Source organism: Columba livia, chromosome 1 (assembly GCF_036013475.1).
Source record: "Columba livia isolate bColLiv1 breed racing homer chromosome 1, bColLiv1.pat.W.v2, whole genome shotgun sequence".
In the NCBI taxonomy this organism is placed as follows: Eukaryota; Metazoa; Chordata; class Aves; order Columbiformes; family Columbidae; genus Columba; species Columba livia.
In genome coordinates this window covers 196,085,125-196,104,373 of record NC_088602.1, presented here as the reverse complement: position 1 = coordinate 196,104,373, position 19,249 = coordinate 196,085,125, and the positions used below count along the sequence as shown (strand labels likewise).

Sequence of the window (19,249 nt, the reverse complement as noted above, 5' to 3'; positions counted from 1 at the left end):
GTTAATTTTTTGGTAGAAAATTAAATGAAAACAAAACTTCTCATTTTAATTCATTATTTCGCTGTAACATTTTATAGAAGGCAAGATGAGTTTGCAATCACACCAAAAATGTATTTAATTATGTGTTTAATTAAATGTTTAAAAATGTATTTACCTAACTAAAACTAGGATGCTTTCTACATCACGAGCAGTACGTAGCTTACCTTGAAGTGAAGACTCTCCTTTATTATGATTTTCCGAAGCCTGATAATGGAATCGGATTCTTCCGTAGCGTTCACAAAGTGGTAATCTTGGATTGCTGGGAAGCCTCGCTTATTCAGCAGCTCTCTAGTAATTTTAGTCATGCAGGACTTACGCTGCATTTCATCAGAAACATCTAAATGAGTGCCAACAAGAATGACGGGGGATGTTGAAGCTCGAGCCTGTTAGTAAGAACCACACACTTGATGAACACAACTGTAAATGTTGATGTTATTGTTTCATATCCATATAAAATGTGATCAATTTAGTCAATCAATACAACGAAAAAAGCTACTTTTTTTTTTCCCTCTTAAAATACACCTCTTTTAAAGAAGTTTGCAATCTGAAATACTATTTCATGCCTTTATTAAATGTTTAAACTGCAATCCCTTATAATAGCCTTGACTGGATAAAGCAGTAAAAATGTATCAGCCTACAAATATGACACATTTTTTAACATACAGAGAGCAGTCTATTTCAAAATAGAAATATTAAAAAACCCAGATATTTCTAAAAGGTAGCATTGTAGATCTTGATTTCATACTTTGCAGATTAATAACATTGTCAGTAAAATACAGAGACAACATTTATTTTCATTAAAAGTGCCTAACAAAATGTAGAAGTAAAGGGTGTTCTGCTATCATCAGAACAGTACAGCAATGAAAACCAGCAAGTACAGGATAGCAAAGAACATATCAGAAATGGCCTTCATCAACACTTAACTGACTGTAACTCTCAGTCCTGTATCACTGCTTAAGGTGAAAAGAGTGAAAAATATAAGTTTAACAAACAGGATCAGTATGCAAAATCTTTGAGTAATTGTATTGTCCAGCCAAAGCTAACCACCATACAAAAGGAAAAGACAATGCTCACTATGGGGTGGTTCCATCAAATAAAACACTTAATGCAAAAGAAAAACATACAGGCACATTCTCAGACCAATTTCCCTATGATAGTCCTGGAATCATTCCTATTAACAATAGGATGCTAAGCATACACTTAACAGCATGATTTCATACCTGCATCTAGTCAGTTTTAAATGAGTCAAATTCTGCTTTTCCCAGAATTTACAGTAGTGTAAAAAAATCCAAACAGGTTTAACTCATAATTCCTTTAATAATTCCTTTCTTATTCTTAATCAGTCAATTCAAAATATTGCAGAACATAGAAATGATTCTTCTGCACATCACTCTGTAACATTTTAAGTACAAAATGGTGCTGATTATGTCTTTGTATGTCTACAGATATTTTCATACCCAGCATATGATGCGTTTCAGCTCTTGCTTCATCCTTTTTATTAATATTTGCTGGAGAGCTTATTTCCTCTTCCCGTCTCTAAAAGTACTTGTGGTTAATTTGCTGTTCACCAACAGTCCCCTGGGAAGTGGAATTCCATTCTGTACCTATCTACGGCTTGGCTTACCTTGATGTTAAAAAGCCACGGCTTCATAGCATCCACCTCTGCTAGTCCTTTGCTGAGATCATAAACAGCAAGATATAAAGCTCTTTGGGTCATAAAATGGGGATGGGTACTGTAGAACTCTTCTTGTCCTAATGATAAAAAATGTCTACTGTTTAGTACTTCTCTCAATGAACATCTTCAGATCACAAAAAGGCAGCAGAACACTTATTCTCAGATCACTAATCCACAAATGCAATTAATGTTTACGGAAAACTATCTAAATTGACAGGAAAGCTGTAACAACTATGAATTTTAGGTAGGTACTCTGTGGTAACTCATTGACTGAACTGTAATGTTGAAATATGCACGCTGGTTTTAAATCAAGAAGCCTAAGATTTATCAACTGGATAAATATGGTTGCTGCAAAGACAAACTGAAAGGTTACGATCCTTTTAAAACTCCAATACTGAACTTCTCCCTCACTCTTTCCTTCCCTTCCTTCCTTTTTCCATCCTTTTCTCCTATCCTTTCAGCAACTTCAAAATATGACTCTTTAGTTTACACGACTAAGCACTTAAAATCACAACTGCAGCTGGACATTCAGCTTGAGTGCTGACCTTCTGTGCATATCCATTGAAATTTATAGACTGTTTTTAAGTGATCACAGACCAATGCTTAAAAATGACTTTTCTATAGCCTAAAATACGCCTGAAATTTAGAAGTGCTTCTGGAGTCCCCCAATCTTAGGTTTTCCAAAAGCCCAAAGTTCAAAGATTCCCCCTAAGTGCTTTGTTTTCTTTGACTTCAGGAAACAGTGACACTGTAGAGCGTAGAGAGACCCAGATTGTAAATGAGAGAGAAACAATTGAGTGGAAGACGATTCTTCCGGTGATTATAAGCAGTTTCCTACTGTTCTGAAATGACAGTTCTAGAGTGCTATGGTTGAAATTAGTGGTCAGACCATGTTTGGTGATGAGAAATTCCTGAGGCTTTATATTAAATTTGAGGGATTAGCTGCCAGTTTACAGAATTCACTAATTTATAAGCAGTCACTTGACTTTTGGTATAAGTTTGCATGATTTTACTGTCCACAATTTGAAATTTCACAGGCTGACTGTAAGAATTGCATTATGGTGCTAGAAAAGACAAAAGTAAAGAACAATAAGATCTTGAAATACCTCCAAAATCCCACACATTTAATATAAGCTCTTTCTTCATTTTGCCCTTCCCTTGAATGATCCAGTCTTTTACATCAATGCCCACTGTAGCTTTTGGAGACCCCAATTCTGTTCGTTTGCATTTCATTAGTTGTTGTAGCAGGGTAGTTTTCCCACTGCCGGTGTTTCCAACAATCATGAGCTTCATTCTGTTATAAGGCACAGCCTTCTTCAGTCGTTGTTGAAGAAATCTGGCATAGAAAATTGTAGAACTCACAGAAGTGTATAATGAAGAAGAATACCAAAAGAACTCAAGACCAAGGAAAAAACTAAAACCATACCATTTTCTTCAAATTTTCAGTATCTCCTTGATATTTCTGGGAATTTAACAGTCCATTGTAATTTCTGATTTGAAAGTTAAAGCTTAATTCAGAATGCGTCTCTTTTTTGTTTTGTAATTACCCAAAAATGTGCTTTGAGCAATGGACTTGGGAACACAAGAAACATATTAGAAATAATTGGTAAGCACTGTCTATTGCATGGTTTATAGAAGGATCAAATTCAAGAAGTAATACTACTATAGTCTAAATCGCTATAATTTATTTTTTATGTATTGATTTGATATATGATACCTTCCATAGAGCAGCATACTGGATTTCATATGACAAACCAGCACTTCTTTTTAGAAGGATATGTTGTTGTTTTTAATGCTTACTGCATATCCCAAAAAAGCAAAACAAGAATATTCAAGAACAACATGGCAACAAACCTGATAATGTCTCTGGCTTTGTATCCCACATGTTTGAAGTCTAAATTAAGATGGAGTCCTTCCAAAGGAAGGTCCCAGATTTTGGACAGTCTTCCCATTTCATCTGGAAAGAATCTCAAATCAGGATTGTGACTTACATCCAGAGAAGTCAAGTTCTCTAGGAAGCCAATTTGAGGAGGAATCTAAATAAAAGAACACTTAATGAGCAATTAAACATTAAAAAACGTATGAGCATGAATACATTAAATATTTATCAAAACTAAGTGTTATTTTTACCACTGCAGTTTAACCTTTTTTAATAAACAGGCCTAATATCCCATACCAGTAGACAAAGGACCTCATAATGAATTAATTATACAAACTGATCATATGACACATTCCAGACAGAAAAGTTTAAAAGAATATGGTGATTTTCATTCACAGGAAGTACTATTCGCACTTACATTCCATTTTACTAATACAATTCGCAATGATATGAGAGGTGACATGAAAATCAAATGAACATTGAAAAACTGCATTCAATTGAAAAGGAATTTAATTTTCTTTAGGTAGAATCTTACACTTTACCTCCTTTAACTTGTTGTGGGACAGGTGTAGCTTTTCTAGCCTAGACCATGCACAAGCCTTTTCACTCAAGTCCAAGACATCTATTTGATTATGATTAAATAACAGCTCCCTTAAGTTTAATGATTTCCAGTGCACTGGTCCCGGCAGGCTTATGATCTTGTTTTGGCTTAAATCTACTGATCGCAAACTACAAATATGAAAATAAAAAAATGAAGAAGTTAGCAAATGAAAACAATAAAACTGAGATTAACTGGAATTCTTTTAATATTTAATAAATAAACAAATGGATTAGATATAAGAACAGTTAGTTTTCTGACAGGAATGTAGATGGAAGAAGAAAGAGAACTTCTTCTATGAGCAAAAGTAATTGAGATGATATTATAAGTTCATTACCTCAGAAAAAATGATAAGAATACACATATGATTGATGCAGTATAATATTCTTCCAGTATATTTGTCTGTGAAGGAAATTGCCTGGTCATGAAAATAAACATCCACACTGTGCTGTGTGTATATGTTTCAGACAGTAAATTGAAGAGTCACTTTAAATAAGTGTACGTATTGTGCTAATAGTCCCCTTCCTCCTTCTTTCTACAATTTGCAGACATGCATGGCTCTGGTCAGTTTAGTAGCAGACACAGATAAATAAGCTTCACACTCCTGTAGTGCAAATATTCAGTCATTCAACTGTAACCAGTATAGTTACAGTTGTATTTATATTTGCATATATATTTATAAATGTATATTATACTAAATAGACATTTAGACCCAGGTAACAGAGAACAGAATTTAGCTCAGGATTCCAATTACAGGTGAGTGTGGGACCATGGAGGACACTGTTACATGCAGTCTAACTTACCAGAAAAAGTGTATTTAAAAAGGCAAATGCAATTTAACATAATACTAATATGCATTTTCATGTGCTTTTAAAATAAATTTCAAATAAAAAAAAAACAATGGTGAACTTCCTGGTATTATCAACTTTCTAGAACCCAAGATTCCACATATAAGCTATGGATCCTCATGCAGTGATCTGAACTCTTTCTTGTTCCTAACCTGGACACTAACATTAGAGGGTACAGATACCTCACTCTTTTATCAGACTGTTTCTATGGTACGTGCATAAATTATATAGTTCAACTACGTATGTATTTAAGAACTTAATAAAAAAGAACATTTCATTTCTGTAAGTCATCTGTTGGGCAAATGGTCTTTATGTTACTATGGAACATAAAGCATGAAAAAAATCATTGCAACTCCTGATTCATTTGTCTGGGCTGGGAGACGTAGAACCTGAAAGCTGCACCTTTTTCAACACATTCATTAAATTTGCTGCTGTGAATATAAATGTTAGCATGCCGAAACAGTGTAATATCACGTTAATAATGACTTGCTGTATGGAAATGTGATTTATCTAAGTCCACAAACCTGTGGATCTGCCCTCCCCATGGTGCCATCAGCACTAACATCTAATCATATCTACCAGTAACTGATTTGATCATCCCTTCCAAGCACTCCCTTCACAATCTGATTCTAGTGACCTGTTAAGGTCAGGAACTTCTATAAAAAAAAGCAGAAGTCTCATGAGCAATGCTTTGAAGGTATAGCAAAACTGATGTCACATGCATCTTTATCACAATTCCATCTAGAGGAAGTTTATTCTCTGAGAATAAATATCTTGTGATATTTGGGAAGTGAAAAGCTAATCTCAGTAGCCTTGTGCAGAAGTCTGCAGAACTTCTTGAAAAGGACAAATTGCCAGTATCTTTTTACTGTTGGTTTCAAGATAGTAACAAATTCATTTTGGTCTTCTCAGCGAGAACTGTCAGCTTCAGCAGTCAAGCAATATGTTTTCAGTTACAATGATTTGAAGCTGAGCAACAGAATTTCTCAAAATAATGAAGAAAATGTGACTGATACGGTAGCTTTAGTTAAAAGCTACTAGGCTTTGGATTTACCCTGTTAGAGACGATTTCCTGAAAACCAGTAAAACATGAAGAATTTTCTGCTTAACAGAAGTCTTGCCATAACATTTTCTTCAACAAGACTTTGAGATTAACTTCAAAAAATAAAGGAATAACTTACTGTGGCAGAAGAAGAATTGCTTCTGGAATGTTAATAAAACAATTCTGGGATAATTTTAAGCTTGTTATGCTGGATGACAAGTCAGGTATTATTTCTAAAGCAGAAAAAGAGGTTAATCCTATTAGTTTTCAGAACTGTTTACATTATTTTTAAGACTGGAATTTTCTAAAATCAAAGATGGACCAAAAGGTCAGTCTATCATCTTCTATATACAGGTGTTTGTATAAGCTACCAAAGGCAGAATCTGAATATTTTATTTTATTTTAAAGCTTATTTAAAACTAAAATCCCCAAATGAAATAAGTTTAGAAGTGAGTTAATGGATTGGCTTTTATCACATTACATATTACTACATTTAATCTCCTACTGGCATTAAACACTGAAATAATTTTACTTAACCTTTACTATATTGCCAGTATACACAACATTCCCATAATTCAGCCAGTGAGTGGTGGGTCTTATGCATATAAAAATTACACTAACGGTGTAGCTGTGTTTAATGCAGGTGTAAGGGCAACATTCCAAAATACTGTGGCAATAATTTCAAAGTGGAAGACTTTATGTCTTGAAGACAGAAATAAATTCTGACAATAACTTATGAACTCAAGCAGCATTATTCAAGTCTCGTTTATGTAATTGGAATTTTCCATAGGTAAATTAATTTTGACACCTTTGCATAAAATATGCTAAGCCACTGAAACACACTCTGGACTCAATTTATTGCTTGAACACTGGGTTCTAGTGAAGGCGATGTGCCCTGTGGTACCTCAGATACCTGCACATGGCTTGGAGATACAACATAGGAGCTATGCTTTTTCTGGACCAGAAGCTGAAAGCTAAGTGGGATACATCAGGGCATCTCAAATGACACTTGCGTTCAGGCAAGTGAATCAAACATTCTGTCTTATTCACAACACTGGATATATAGTGTGGTAGTATTTAGAATCATAGAATCATTTTGGTTAGAAAATACCTTTAAGATTACTGAGGCCAACTGTTAACCTAACGCTGCCAAGTGCACCACTAACCATGTCCCTATGCACCACATCTACATGTCTTTTAAACACCTCCAGGGATGGTGACTCCACCACTTCCCTGGGCAGCCTGTTCCAATGCCTGACAGCCCTTTTGGTGAAGAAATATTTTCTAATATTCAATCTAAATCTCCCCTGGCACAACTTGAGGCCAATTCCTTTTGTCCTGTTGCTTGTTACCTGGTGAAAGAGACCAACAATCTCCACACTCCAACCTCCTTTCAGGTAGTTGTAGACAGCGATAAGGTCTCCCCTGAGTCTCCTGTTCTCCAGGCTGAACAGCCCCAGTTCCCTCAGTTGCTCCTCATCACACTTGTGCTCCAGGCCCCTCACCAGCTTCAATGCACCTCAATGTCTTTCTTATAGTGAGAGGTGCAAAACTGAACGCAGTATTTGAGGTGTGGCCTCACCAGTACAGGGGGACAATCATTGCCCTGGTCCTGCTGGCCACACTAGTGCTGTTACAGGCCAGGATGTTTATTTGATATATATTTCAGTTTACTATTAAACCTGTATTAGTACCAGATTTGCAAGCTAACTTTGAATGATTTCCTTTGTCTTGCGCTTTCCCCAACAGTATGTACAATCTCAAGTACACTTAAGCATTTTCATAGCACCCGCTACAATTGTAAAAACAAGGTGAGTTATGCTGAGTTAGATCAAATGTCCATCAAGCCCCAGTGGAAGTACAGTGCTTCAACACTGATCAAAAGCTGATGCTTAGGGAACTGGATAAACAGGACAAGCAGACATTTTTCTGTTCTCCCAAGACTCCAAATGCTGGGGAGTGAGGAATTTTGTGACTTGGAATGGCTTCTAGAAGGTGGATCCTATTTTCACAGATACTTACCAAGAGCATTCATCCTGGCGTTGAACTGCTCCAGTTTTGTACAGCCCATGAAAACATTCTCAGCAAGGGATGAAATATTGTTCTTACTAACGTTTAAAATTTTCAGTTCTTTCAAGCATATGGGTGAACACAAACATGAAATTTTGTTTCTGTGATAACGAGAAGAAAAAAAAAATGTGTTATTCAGAAACTATTAGCTAAAAAGTGAAAGAGTAACCTGACAATGTTATCCTTACACTGGTTAACCAAAAATAAGACTTTTATCAGCAAAAACACTGGTACATGTGGCAACATGGAGTAACATGACTGATGTTACGATTGTTTTAATTAATTTGGAGAACAAAAGTCAGAATGTACTACAAGGTGTCATTTCCTGATTCGCTACTGCAGCCTAATCCCACACAAAGAGAACTGTCACATTTGTGAGTAGTTCTGGTTACCAGAGATATACCAGAAGAGAACGAGACAAAGATCCTGAAAATACAGAGATAAAAGAACCATGCAACACTGCTTTGCAAGGGTAATATTGCTAATAAAGTTCAAAATAAAGCTAATGAAGAAATGCAACAGGATTTTGAATTTAAAACATTGCTTTTCTAAATTTGATTCACATATTTACTACTGCTTGCTTTAGTTACCTATTTTGGTAACACATTCTGTGTGGACTGCATATGAAAAGTCTTACCACCTTATTTGACATCAATTATGGGAGATGAATAAGACAGTATCTGAAGTTTGCAGAGCAATCGATAACAGCATTCTTAAAAATTCCCTTTAGGTCTGAATTATTTAGTTCACTAACATATATGATTAAAAAGTGCCGGTAAAAAACAAAGAAACAAAACAAACATATTTTCTTTGCTTCTGTCATTTAAACCATATCCATACCAATAAATGCAATTTCATGAATCATACTTCCAAAAAACCTGTGGTGATTATGAAACACAGTGGAAACTGTATTCTGTATACAGAAAATCTAGTTGACTATGTTAGACAACACAGACATCCTGTGGATGAATACTGTGGCAGTAGAAAAATGCTGAACTGCATTTTTAGTATGTTACTGAAGCTGCAAAGCTATTAGATTCTGTCAAGGCCCACAGATATGCTCATGTACTTTGTAATACAACACTGAAAATTGTAGCAACTTGCACATTTGGAAGATAATGTCAGTGCTTCACTGCAGACTAAACAATCCTTTCCGTGCTATAACAGTCATCCTTCTGGATAACAAGCGTATGATTTTCTGTTATGTCTGTTACACTGCAGTCTATTTACTAATGCTACTCACCCTTCGAGCAATAGCTGCTCCAGATTTTCAGCAACATTTGTAAGAAATTCAGGAATGCACACCAGCTGATTGTATGAGAGATTGAGTTGCTTTAGAGTTGGACATCTGAGGTATGAATCCAAAGCAAAGGAAGGTCCAATGTCATTTCGAGAGATATCAAGATTTGCAATACAATTCATTTTCAGTATGTAAGTTGGAAAAGAAGTAAATCGGTTACTGTGCAAATCCAAGTACATCAAGCATTTCAAGTTCTGAAAGAAAAGGATAATTTAAAAAAAAAAAAGTTAAATGAAAAGATGAATTTATAGGTTTTACACTGAGTTACATTTTATACAATTTATTAATTTACTTATATTTCTCTCACTATGAAAAATACCAGAAAATATAAATCATACCAATGAACCCATAATATTTCTATTACAGAAGAAAATATAAAGTATTCTTCAAAGTTAATTAGTTCAGTTTCATAAAATTAAACAGATATGAATTGCCTGCAGTTCTCGCCTCCAGTTATTATGTTACTCAACATAGCATGTCCTCAAGCAGCTCCCTGCGGGAAATGACTTAAAACAGTTCCATGAAAATACTTTTATTTCTATCTTAACATAAATCCACTGAATGAAAATTGAGTGAATGTATGAAGCATGCAAAAATACACACCCATATTAATAAGCAGTATTGTTATGGGTACATTGTTAGAGACAAACAATTTATTGTAACTGAACTCAACTTGTATTACATAAAATTATACAGATTTACTTCACACAGTTGTTCTGGAATGTTTGTAAGAGCATTTTGGTGGAGCTCCAGTTTCTCTAGATGTTCCAGATGACTCGTTAAGCAGCTATTTTGGCTGATGGCATCAACGTTCTCTAGCTCATTTGATGAAAGATCTAGTGATTTAATATATTCTTTCTCTGAGATCAATGAAGAAAGACTGTCTGATGGTCTTATATGTGGAGAAAATTTTGAGACGCCTTCTATTAAAACAAAAACATTGGAAAAATAGTATGATTTCATTTATCACATAATTAAAATAAAAGATAAATCAACTTGGGATCTAAAGATGCAGAGGACAGTGAATGGTTTGATATTGGTTAATATCCAAATCCATGACAACTTCTATCAAGAGACAGAAATTTGTAAGACAGTAGGGAAGAGATGGTCATTTATGCACTGCACAACAGAAGCAGCTTTTGAAAGGTCATAAGGACACTCATGGAATCTCCCTGCCTGTTTAATTCTACATAAATTATTTGTGAAGTTCAGCATAAAATTTCCCTGTATATACATTATTTGTATCCCACTTCAGTATTCCAAAATGTATCCTCTTCTTTGTAAACAACACATAATCTGACTAAAATCTTTGCATACTATGCTTTTGAAATCATTAAAGACAAAAAATCTGTTACATATGTTTAATTGTATAGTTTACTTACTGGGGGATTCATCTGAAGGCAAGAATTTTCTTCTTTGTTTCATTAATGGTTCGTAATCTGAGCCAGGTCCCTGGAAAATCCCAGAAAAGAACAAAAAACAGTTATGGATATATACAGACACCTGAAATGACCTGAATTCAGTACATTTCTTTTTATTGTGGTTTCTTTTTATCAGAACTTCAGGGGTAACACAAAGAAACTGTACCTTTCAACTAAAAATAACAATAGGTCAAGTCTTTCTAAAACTTAGTGATCCATGCAATATGAAAGAACAGCAGATTTAAAGTGCAATGGAAGTAGTGCATTTTTTGGCAACCTAAAATGACTTTCACTAAGATGGGGTGATGGGATGGAGCAGGATATTACAAAAAAGAACTTTCTCTAGGGAAGCCAATCTCTCCAGTTTCCCTTTACAGTCAATGGAAAGAGACGAGCTCCTTTCAAAGAACCTGACTTTGATCTGTCCTCTTATGTCTTCTTGTGGAATCGGTCTCTCTTCATTGATGGCAGCAGCATGCTGAAGTTTGGCTTCACTAAAGGGTAGGTAAATCTTTGTGAATAGGCCCACAGTTTCTGTGTCTGCATTTGAACATCAGACAAGAAATACAAGCAATTCACAAGAACTTTTTCTTGATCATAAATTTTTGCTGAAATAAACTCTCATCTCTACAGTGATCTGGAGCACAGTAATTACACAGCAACAGAAGGAAATATTAAATGCCAACAGTGAGACAAGAGCCCATATGCTTACATGACCTTTCCTAACGCTTGATTATTAACAATTTTGCAGTAGGCAACACAGACAGACTTTAAGAAGCCTGGAATGAATAAAGATCTGACTTACCACAGAGTAGGAATGTCGCGGCAAAGTAGGAGAACCTCTTTGAAATGCCATTTCCCTATAAGAGTCAGGAACTGCAATGGAATTGGACTTCTTTTTTGTAAAAAGTGAACATTCACTTCCTAGTCCAAAACAATAACGCAGGAGGACAAATAAGTAAGCAAATATATTTAAAGATGAGGCTCCAAATTCAACTGTAATGTAGATGCTAACATACAAAGGAGAGAAACATTTCAAAAGCATCAATATTGGCAGGATCTCACTGGTCAACTGTGTGTGCAATAGGCCAAGAATACTGTCAACATGTGTTAGAGTACATGGGCCATACTAACCTGACACACCCCAAATGTGACCTGCAGCTTGTTACATTGATGTTTTATGATTTAAAATTTCCAGCAGGTTAGGATTATTATACATGTTTTATAACACATCTCTGTGCTACTCCAGTGCAAATAACTTTTTAAAACATAAAAAGTTTGTATTTTAATAGATAATTTTGCACTCCCACATTTATTGAGAATGAAACATCGACTGGCAATCTGGTTCTGGTGATTTAGGGTTATCTGGATCCATTCAGTGTTACTCTCCTCAAAGCTATTTTTAAAGCTTCTAAAATCACTCATTAGCAAAGCCTGTATTTTTTTAACATAATTTACATATGACTTAACAACTTTTCTATGTGGGACAACAAATAGTACCTATCAGTATTATATGCCTGTGCTACAGTCCTACAGAAATGAAAAATGGTGCTGAATGATGTAAAGGAAAACAACAAAACAGAACCAGAAAAATTCCTTAGGATTCTCTGAATCCAAAATTTAAATTCTTCATCTGTGATGATTTTAAGTATCCAATAGTTCTAAAACAACAGTGGCACCTGAACAAACAAAAGGCATCTTGTAAATTAAGGCCACTTACTCTTATTATTAAGTTACTGATATTATAGACAGAAATGCTGTTTTTTATAAGATAAAGGCATTCAGATTTCCTAACATGGTTACCAAGAATGATGTTGGACTAAACACAGACTTGTCATTCACACTTTCTGATCAATTAGATATCTTTGGGATAGGGTTTGTTTCCCCTGCCTTATTTGTTAACAATATAGTTCTCAATATCAGACTTGGTTGTGCGCACTCTATTAACAGAAACCCTGAGACCAGGGATTTTTAGATCACAATACACCTGACTTCATGATGAGACAAACTGTGCTCTTGAAGAACTTGCTTCTTGCTATTGGCTATAAAGGCAGCATACCAGAGTAGCTCAGAAACAAGACATCAAAACAGTCACTATCTAAATTTGGCTGGATGAATGCCACTCTTTCTCTCTACAGAAACTGAATGCATGAAGAACTAATTTTAAATGGATAACTCAATAAAACGCTTTAAAGTCCTAAATTTGTAGATAAAGCACATACACATCATTAACTATTTTCCAATGTTACCACAAACAAAATTTTAGATAAAGGTATTGTTTTCATGGGAAGAGTTTTATCTCAAATACAAATAACTGATTTATGGCTATGGTCTAGCTTGGTACACTAGATTGGGATTATAAAAAGAAAAAAGAAAAGCAATTACCTTCACTATCAATGTCATCACTCAAAGGAAAAACACTGTCCACTAATGGGTCAGAAATGAAATTCCAATCATAGTTTTTATCCACTCCATCTTCAGAGGAGTTTAGATCCGAGGAGGTTTTTGATCTATCCTCTGAAATATTCTTCATCTGGAATTTAAGCACCATTCTTGCCAGTGCTGAACCTGCATCTGTATGTGTAAGAAACCAACAAGAGCATATTGTCCAAGAAATCCAAGTAGCTTTAAAAAAATAACAGAAATAACTTGATTTATTTTCAAAGTTTAGCAATCTTTCTATAATCAGCTGAATGCTATGAAGAGATTTTCAACCTAAGGTCTTGATCTAAAACACTTACATTGTAGCATCAAGAGATGTTAACACATTTCATATAGCAAATGCTATCTATACTCACTTTGTTTTCTTAATGGAGTAAGTTTGTCTGGGAACAAAGGAATGAGCCAGGAAGGTTCTAGTCTCCCAATACCAAATCCTCCAAGACATATACTGCTGTTGGCAACATCCAGGCTAAGCTTCTTTAAGAGCAAGCTGATGATTTGGCTGTCTCCTCTCTTTATACTGATGGTTAAGGCACTCCGAACATCCTGCTCTCGAGCACCATTGGCTAACAGCAATTCCACCAATTTAGGATTATTTCCTTTCTCACAAACCTAACAGGAAAAAAAAATTGAAAACTATATGTGAGGTACTCAGAGAACTGCTCAGACGGCATTAAGAGACTTGTCTCAAATGTGGATTCGTTGTATTTTTAAGAATCACGTCTCTTTCTCAATTACACAATTCCCTACCCCTCAGAGCATATGCGTGCTCCCATTTTCCTGAAGTTTTTTCCCAAAATATAACAAATGCTTGAGTTCTGTAATTGTAATTTCTGCCATGAGTGCACACAGCGAATGGTAATTTATGCAGTTTGGTTATTGCATGCAGTCTATGGCAACTCCATTGATTTATCTGTTCAGTCAAAAAAAGACACTTAAGGGTTATTTTGCAATGCCATTTAGGTATCAGATGAACAGGCAACAATGGTGAGACTCAACAAGCCTTGCCTAGTGCTAGGGAGTTCAGGTCCACTGGTTTCAGTCAGCTTTACTCCTTCCAGTCTCTCAGCCAGCATTGCTACATAGACCAGTGTTGATTGTGAATATCACAAATATTTTTAAGAAATAGTTCTAATCACTTCAATATTTCCACTGTGTTTCTCTAACACTGATTTGCCTACCGCAGACTCCATGGACAGATCCAAACTCAGCTGTGCTTTATCACCCAGCCAGCCCTGCCAGCAGAAGCAAACACTTCTAATTTGTTTCAGGCAGGACTGGTGGGGTGACCTCAGACGGTTTAAAACCTCAACACTGAAGCAAAATTAGGAAGTGTTCATACACACCGTTTCTCAAAAAAAAAAATTTAAATGCAATCAAATTTAGCAAGAAGCACTTGTAAGCAGCTGGGAACAGTCTCTGTTGGCATGGCTGAATCCAGATGGGATGTTTGCCTATGGTCTTACTTAAGACACCAACATATTTCAAAGAGTTGATGATCTGCATGTGGCCAGTTTGGATGAAGTTCTTTGCAGCTAGTTTGACTGCAGACATTCCAAGATGTTATACTACTTTAGGTGTGCTAATAACAACTTAGAACTCTAACCAAAACTGTTAAATCAGCACAAAACCTGATCACTATATTAATCTTTAAGTACAACACAAAGTCGAAAAAGTCCACCATTCCAGGGCAGGCATTTTGGCCACAGACTTCTTCGCATGTCTAGAAGACAGCGGGACTAAGCGCACTGAAATCTGTCTATGGACAGTGCTGCTTGCTGGCCCATCTGTACTTCAGCCTCACAGAGCTTGGGAAGAGCTGAATTCGGACTGAGCCCTAATAGGCTTGAGGCCATCTACATATGATTAGTTCAGAAAAAATGACTGGAAGTTTGCAAAGCTTGAGCTTAAGTCTTCTTCCTCAAAGACACTCCAAAGCTAAGTCAGAAATTGATTGAACCCAGGTTTCCAAGGGAACAATGTAAACTATCAGAAAGGATGGACTTCAAAGTGAACTTGCATCAGAACTGGCAGTGTGGGCACGTTCTAGGTGACAGTGACCCTATGACCTCCAATAAAGCGAAGGGTGTTCCAATGAGCCTGAAGTGACCATGAGCAGCAACAGTTAACACCACTCCTGTCACAGTCAGATTGCACAGGGTATTGTTGCTGTGTTCTTCCAAATATATGTGTACATAAAAATAAAAAGGAACACAAAAGCATAAATTTTAAAGCAATAAAACTATATATATTTCTGTATATTACCTGATAGATCAAAGAGTTTGTCTTTGTCTTCTTATTAACATCAGCTCCCAGTATAAGTAAGCATTCAGCCATAATACTATTGTACTCAATACACGCTTTTTCCAGCATCATATTTTTCAAGTCATCGTTTTCAGCTATTTTAGCAAAACATCTACAACACAGGCTTTGAAACTAAATGGGAAGACAAACAATCAAAGTTAAGACAAAAAGAAGCACCGAATTTTTTTGGCTGTGGAGCTGTCAAAAGAGAGAAGATACCTGTCGATCCCGCTGGTCAGTGAAACACATGGACATCTGGTAGAAAATGACTGTGTCAAATGATTCATGTATCAGCAGCTTTGCAAAACAAGGTGACAAACCAAGAATTGACAAGATTGCATGAAATCCCTAAGAATACAATAAGAAGATTGCAGTAAGTACAGTGTTGAAAAGTGTATCTTAAAACCAGTTGCGCAATGAAACAAAATTTCAGCCAAAAGATACATGCTTTATTTTTTTTTCTTGTTTTTAAACATGCAATAATACACAAATTGGACAAAATCAGGAGAGAAAGCAGAAACAACTGGTGCCTCTGTGTTTATATAGCTGTAGTTTTATGCTTGTTTGGCTGTTCCACTTAAACAGATATTAACTGACACTTTGAAAAGCCAAATTATGCACCATAATTTCTGACAACATCCTGCCTGGCAGTGACAAATGTACCCGTGATTTCCTGAAAATGCACAGAGGAAACGATCTCCTTCTAAGGATATGGGATGAAGATGCATCATGTGTCACTCTGTAATCCTTGAATTTGAAAATAATACCTAGGCTAAATGAAAAACTTAACAGTTGATTCTAAAAACTAAAAGAAATACAAAATTATGCCATGATTCTGCAAGCTATCTAGAAGGGTGAACTGGGTAAATTACAGACTCTTTGTCCAAACGTAATTGAGACTAAATCACTTTAAGTACCTTCCTTTTTCCACCACATTATTTTGATTTCTTTCTACACTGGTTGCTCAGCTAAACTTGGAAGGGTTGTGGGAAAAATAGCATTAAAGAAGGGAGGCTGCACTTGTGACATTTCCATATGGATCTGGAACAGAAGTCCAGAATCTCTCACAGGAAGCTGATGTCACAGGAAAGCTCCATTCCACTAGAAAAACGAAACTGGCAACAAACAGGGAAAGTTTCCAAAGTAGAGGAAAGAGAACTTCCACACATGGATGACTGAATGCGTGCTTGCAGGCAGAATAAGAATTCTCCTTCAATACTCAGAAGTACGTCCAAAGTTTGACACAGTAAGATCCAGGAAGATCCTTCGTAAATACAGCATTCCTGCATTAAGCTTATTGCTGGTGACAGGGCTGGGAACCCAGTTATTTTTCAAACTTATTATTTTTCAAAAAAGGGCAATCGATACTATAATGACAACTGCTTCACTGGTTATAGATTGCCTGAATGATGGACCATAACTGAGAAATTTGTTCTTGTTTGCAGATCTCAGAAGTGTTAGATAAACACCTAAATCTACACTTACATATTGTGAATTGAAGATATGCCTCCAAGAAAACCATCTCTATGACAAATATTTGGGTTTAATTTTAAAGGCTTATACTAATCTAGTAATTGCAATAAAATCAAAATGAAGTAATTAAAATTAGGAATTATATTTCAAATATAACTACATTTTAATAGTTTTCTAAAGTTTTCCCTTTGGCTTTCACCTTTGTATATAGAAATAACACATACATGCATCTGGATTTCAGTGACCTCTTTAAATCGCCGCAGAGTAGAAACCAGAACTGTTGACAGGACATGCATGGTTGCAATACACAAACTCTTCCTTGTAATCAAAGAGCGTAGAAGACTCAAACCCAAACACTGTATGTCTAGAAGAAAAAAGAAAGATGGGTAATGTTGATTATTCCGACTTTCTGAGTGGAATAAACCCATGACCTAAGTAGAGTTATACTACCAATATTCCAGAAAGTTATTTGCATAAGTTATGACAGGGCCAGGCACAACCACAAAGTGGATGAATCTGAGGACTGGGCAGTATTGCACCCTTTTCTTGCCACGTAACCTGCATCACAGCCAGTACTAAAGCGTGTAATAGGTATGTTACAGCTTCTGTGGTTAATAAACCTCTCCTACTACACCATCTGTATTCAACTAACAAAGTACCTTCCCTACCTTGTTCGTCCGGATACATCTGCAGGGTGTGAAGCACAGTGTCAGTAGCTCCTTGCTGGGTTAAAATTTCTAGTGCACCAGTGCACTCAGCTACGGAAGCAAGTAGTTTGAATCCACACTTCTGAATGCTTGGATTTCCAATAAACTAATGGAGAAATGAATATCAAATGAAATCAAGTTTGTTCTGCTTACAACGGCAACAGAGGAGTTGCTTGTTCTTAAAGCTGTTATTTAAGAATAAGTGATTGTTGTTCTTAAAGTATGAGAAATTACAGCTGATGTGACAATAAATAAAAATAATCACAATTTCAGAAAGGTTCTCTTTTCAACCATCAGTTTCACCTGCCCGTAATCTCCCCAGATTTTCAGCTTTGATTCTGAAAATATTCCCTAGCTAGTTTTGTAATGGAGAGTGGGATTTTTTTTCCTCAGACTTTCAGTACAACCATTGATTGTGGTCATGTGAACATTGTAAACCTCGTAGAGGTGGGATTCTTCCGAAGGCCACAAAATTGTATCTTTCCTATCACTAGGATTTAAGGCTAATCTGCTGTGCAAAGTGCTCAGTGCTTCCTTTGTTTACACTTCATCTGCTTCAGCCTTTCACTTTTCAGCTTCCCCTTCAAGGCACTTTGATCATTCTGTTCTCAAGTGGCTGGAAAAAGTTATAGAATTGAACAGTGAAAAGAATGCAGACAATTCAGAAATACTGCTCTGCTGAAAGAAAATGAGTATGTATCCATGAAAGCCATAGTAAAGAACCACTCAGTTCTGTGTGTAGTTGAGGTGTAGGTATAAGGACACTTTTCATGCATAAACAAGTCCGCTAAAAAATCAGAAATAAACTGAATGCTTGGAAAAAAAAAAATAGCCTTGTTTTTATAATTATCTTTTTGAGTTACAGTATAAAGGATTGTCAAATACACTCCACAACAGAAAGTAAGAAGCAGCCCCAAATTATAAATGAAACACAAGACTTAAGATTACTTCAATCAAATCAATAGGAAAATCAATGTGGAATTAATACTTACAAATGATTTATGATTGTGAGTGTAAAGTAGTGACAAAATTAATCAGAATAAAGTTTTAACTATACCCTGTTCAAAGCATTAAGCACCAACGAATGAGTCCCCTCCAGCAGACACTGGCTTTTAATAACTTTTACTGTAAGTGCAAAAGCAGCATCTCCCACATCTCTGGAAGAACCATTCGGGTCATTCTTTGTATCTGCAACAATGGAAAACAGCCTTTCTCAGAAGAACAGATTTAATATCCCCCCCAGTATTAACCCAATATTATGAACTTGATACAACAATCAAACTGAACACACAGGTTTTACCAGCTAAGTCAGAGGGCGTATTTTGTATCTGATGACATTTTCAGAATACTGTATTTACAGAGACCGGAGTCCCTCCAGATTTACACTGTAGTGTGAGTACATTGTGTTTGAAATGACGATTTCACCATATGTTTGCTTGTTACTTACTGTG

At 35.9% G+C, this 19,249-nt stretch overlaps 1 protein-coding gene across 3 annotated transcripts in view; it reads right to left on the bottom strand.

Moving 5' to 3' along the window:
* The window catches only part of LRRK2 (leucine rich repeat kinase 2), a 67,170-nt gene that overhangs the window by 24,549 nt on the left and 23,372 nt on the right, over window positions 1-19,249 (bottom strand). For all 3 annotated transcript variants that reach the window (XM_065049010.1, XM_021300545.2, XM_021300593.2), the window contains 18 exons: window positions 18,856-18,986; window positions 17,760-17,904; window positions 17,316-17,455; window positions 15,838-15,966; window positions 15,580-15,750; window positions 13,671-13,926; window positions 13,258-13,446; window positions 11,678-11,796; window positions 10,834-10,903; window positions 10,154-10,374; window positions 9,395-9,645; window positions 8,104-8,252; window positions 6,221-6,314; window positions 4,136-4,322; window positions 3,569-3,750; window positions 2,821-3,050; window positions 1,664-1,791; window positions 204-422 (listed from right to left, as the gene is read on the bottom strand). In XM_065049010.1, the coding sequence (XP_064905082.1) occupies window positions 204-422; window positions 1,664-1,791; window positions 2,821-3,050; window positions 3,569-3,750; window positions 4,136-4,322; window positions 6,221-6,314; window positions 8,104-8,252; window positions 9,395-9,645; window positions 10,154-10,374; window positions 10,834-10,903; window positions 11,678-11,796; window positions 13,258-13,446; window positions 13,671-13,926; window positions 15,580-15,750; window positions 15,838-15,966; window positions 17,316-17,455; window positions 17,760-17,904; window positions 18,856-18,986 (3,011 nt within the window). The remainder of the gene's footprint in view (window positions 1-203; window positions 423-1,663; window positions 1,792-2,820; window positions 3,051-3,568; window positions 3,751-4,135; window positions 4,323-6,220; window positions 6,315-8,103; window positions 8,253-9,394; window positions 9,646-10,153; window positions 10,375-10,833; window positions 10,904-11,677; window positions 11,797-13,257; window positions 13,447-13,670; window positions 13,927-15,579; window positions 15,751-15,837; window positions 15,967-17,315; window positions 17,456-17,759; window positions 17,905-18,855; window positions 18,987-19,249) is intronic.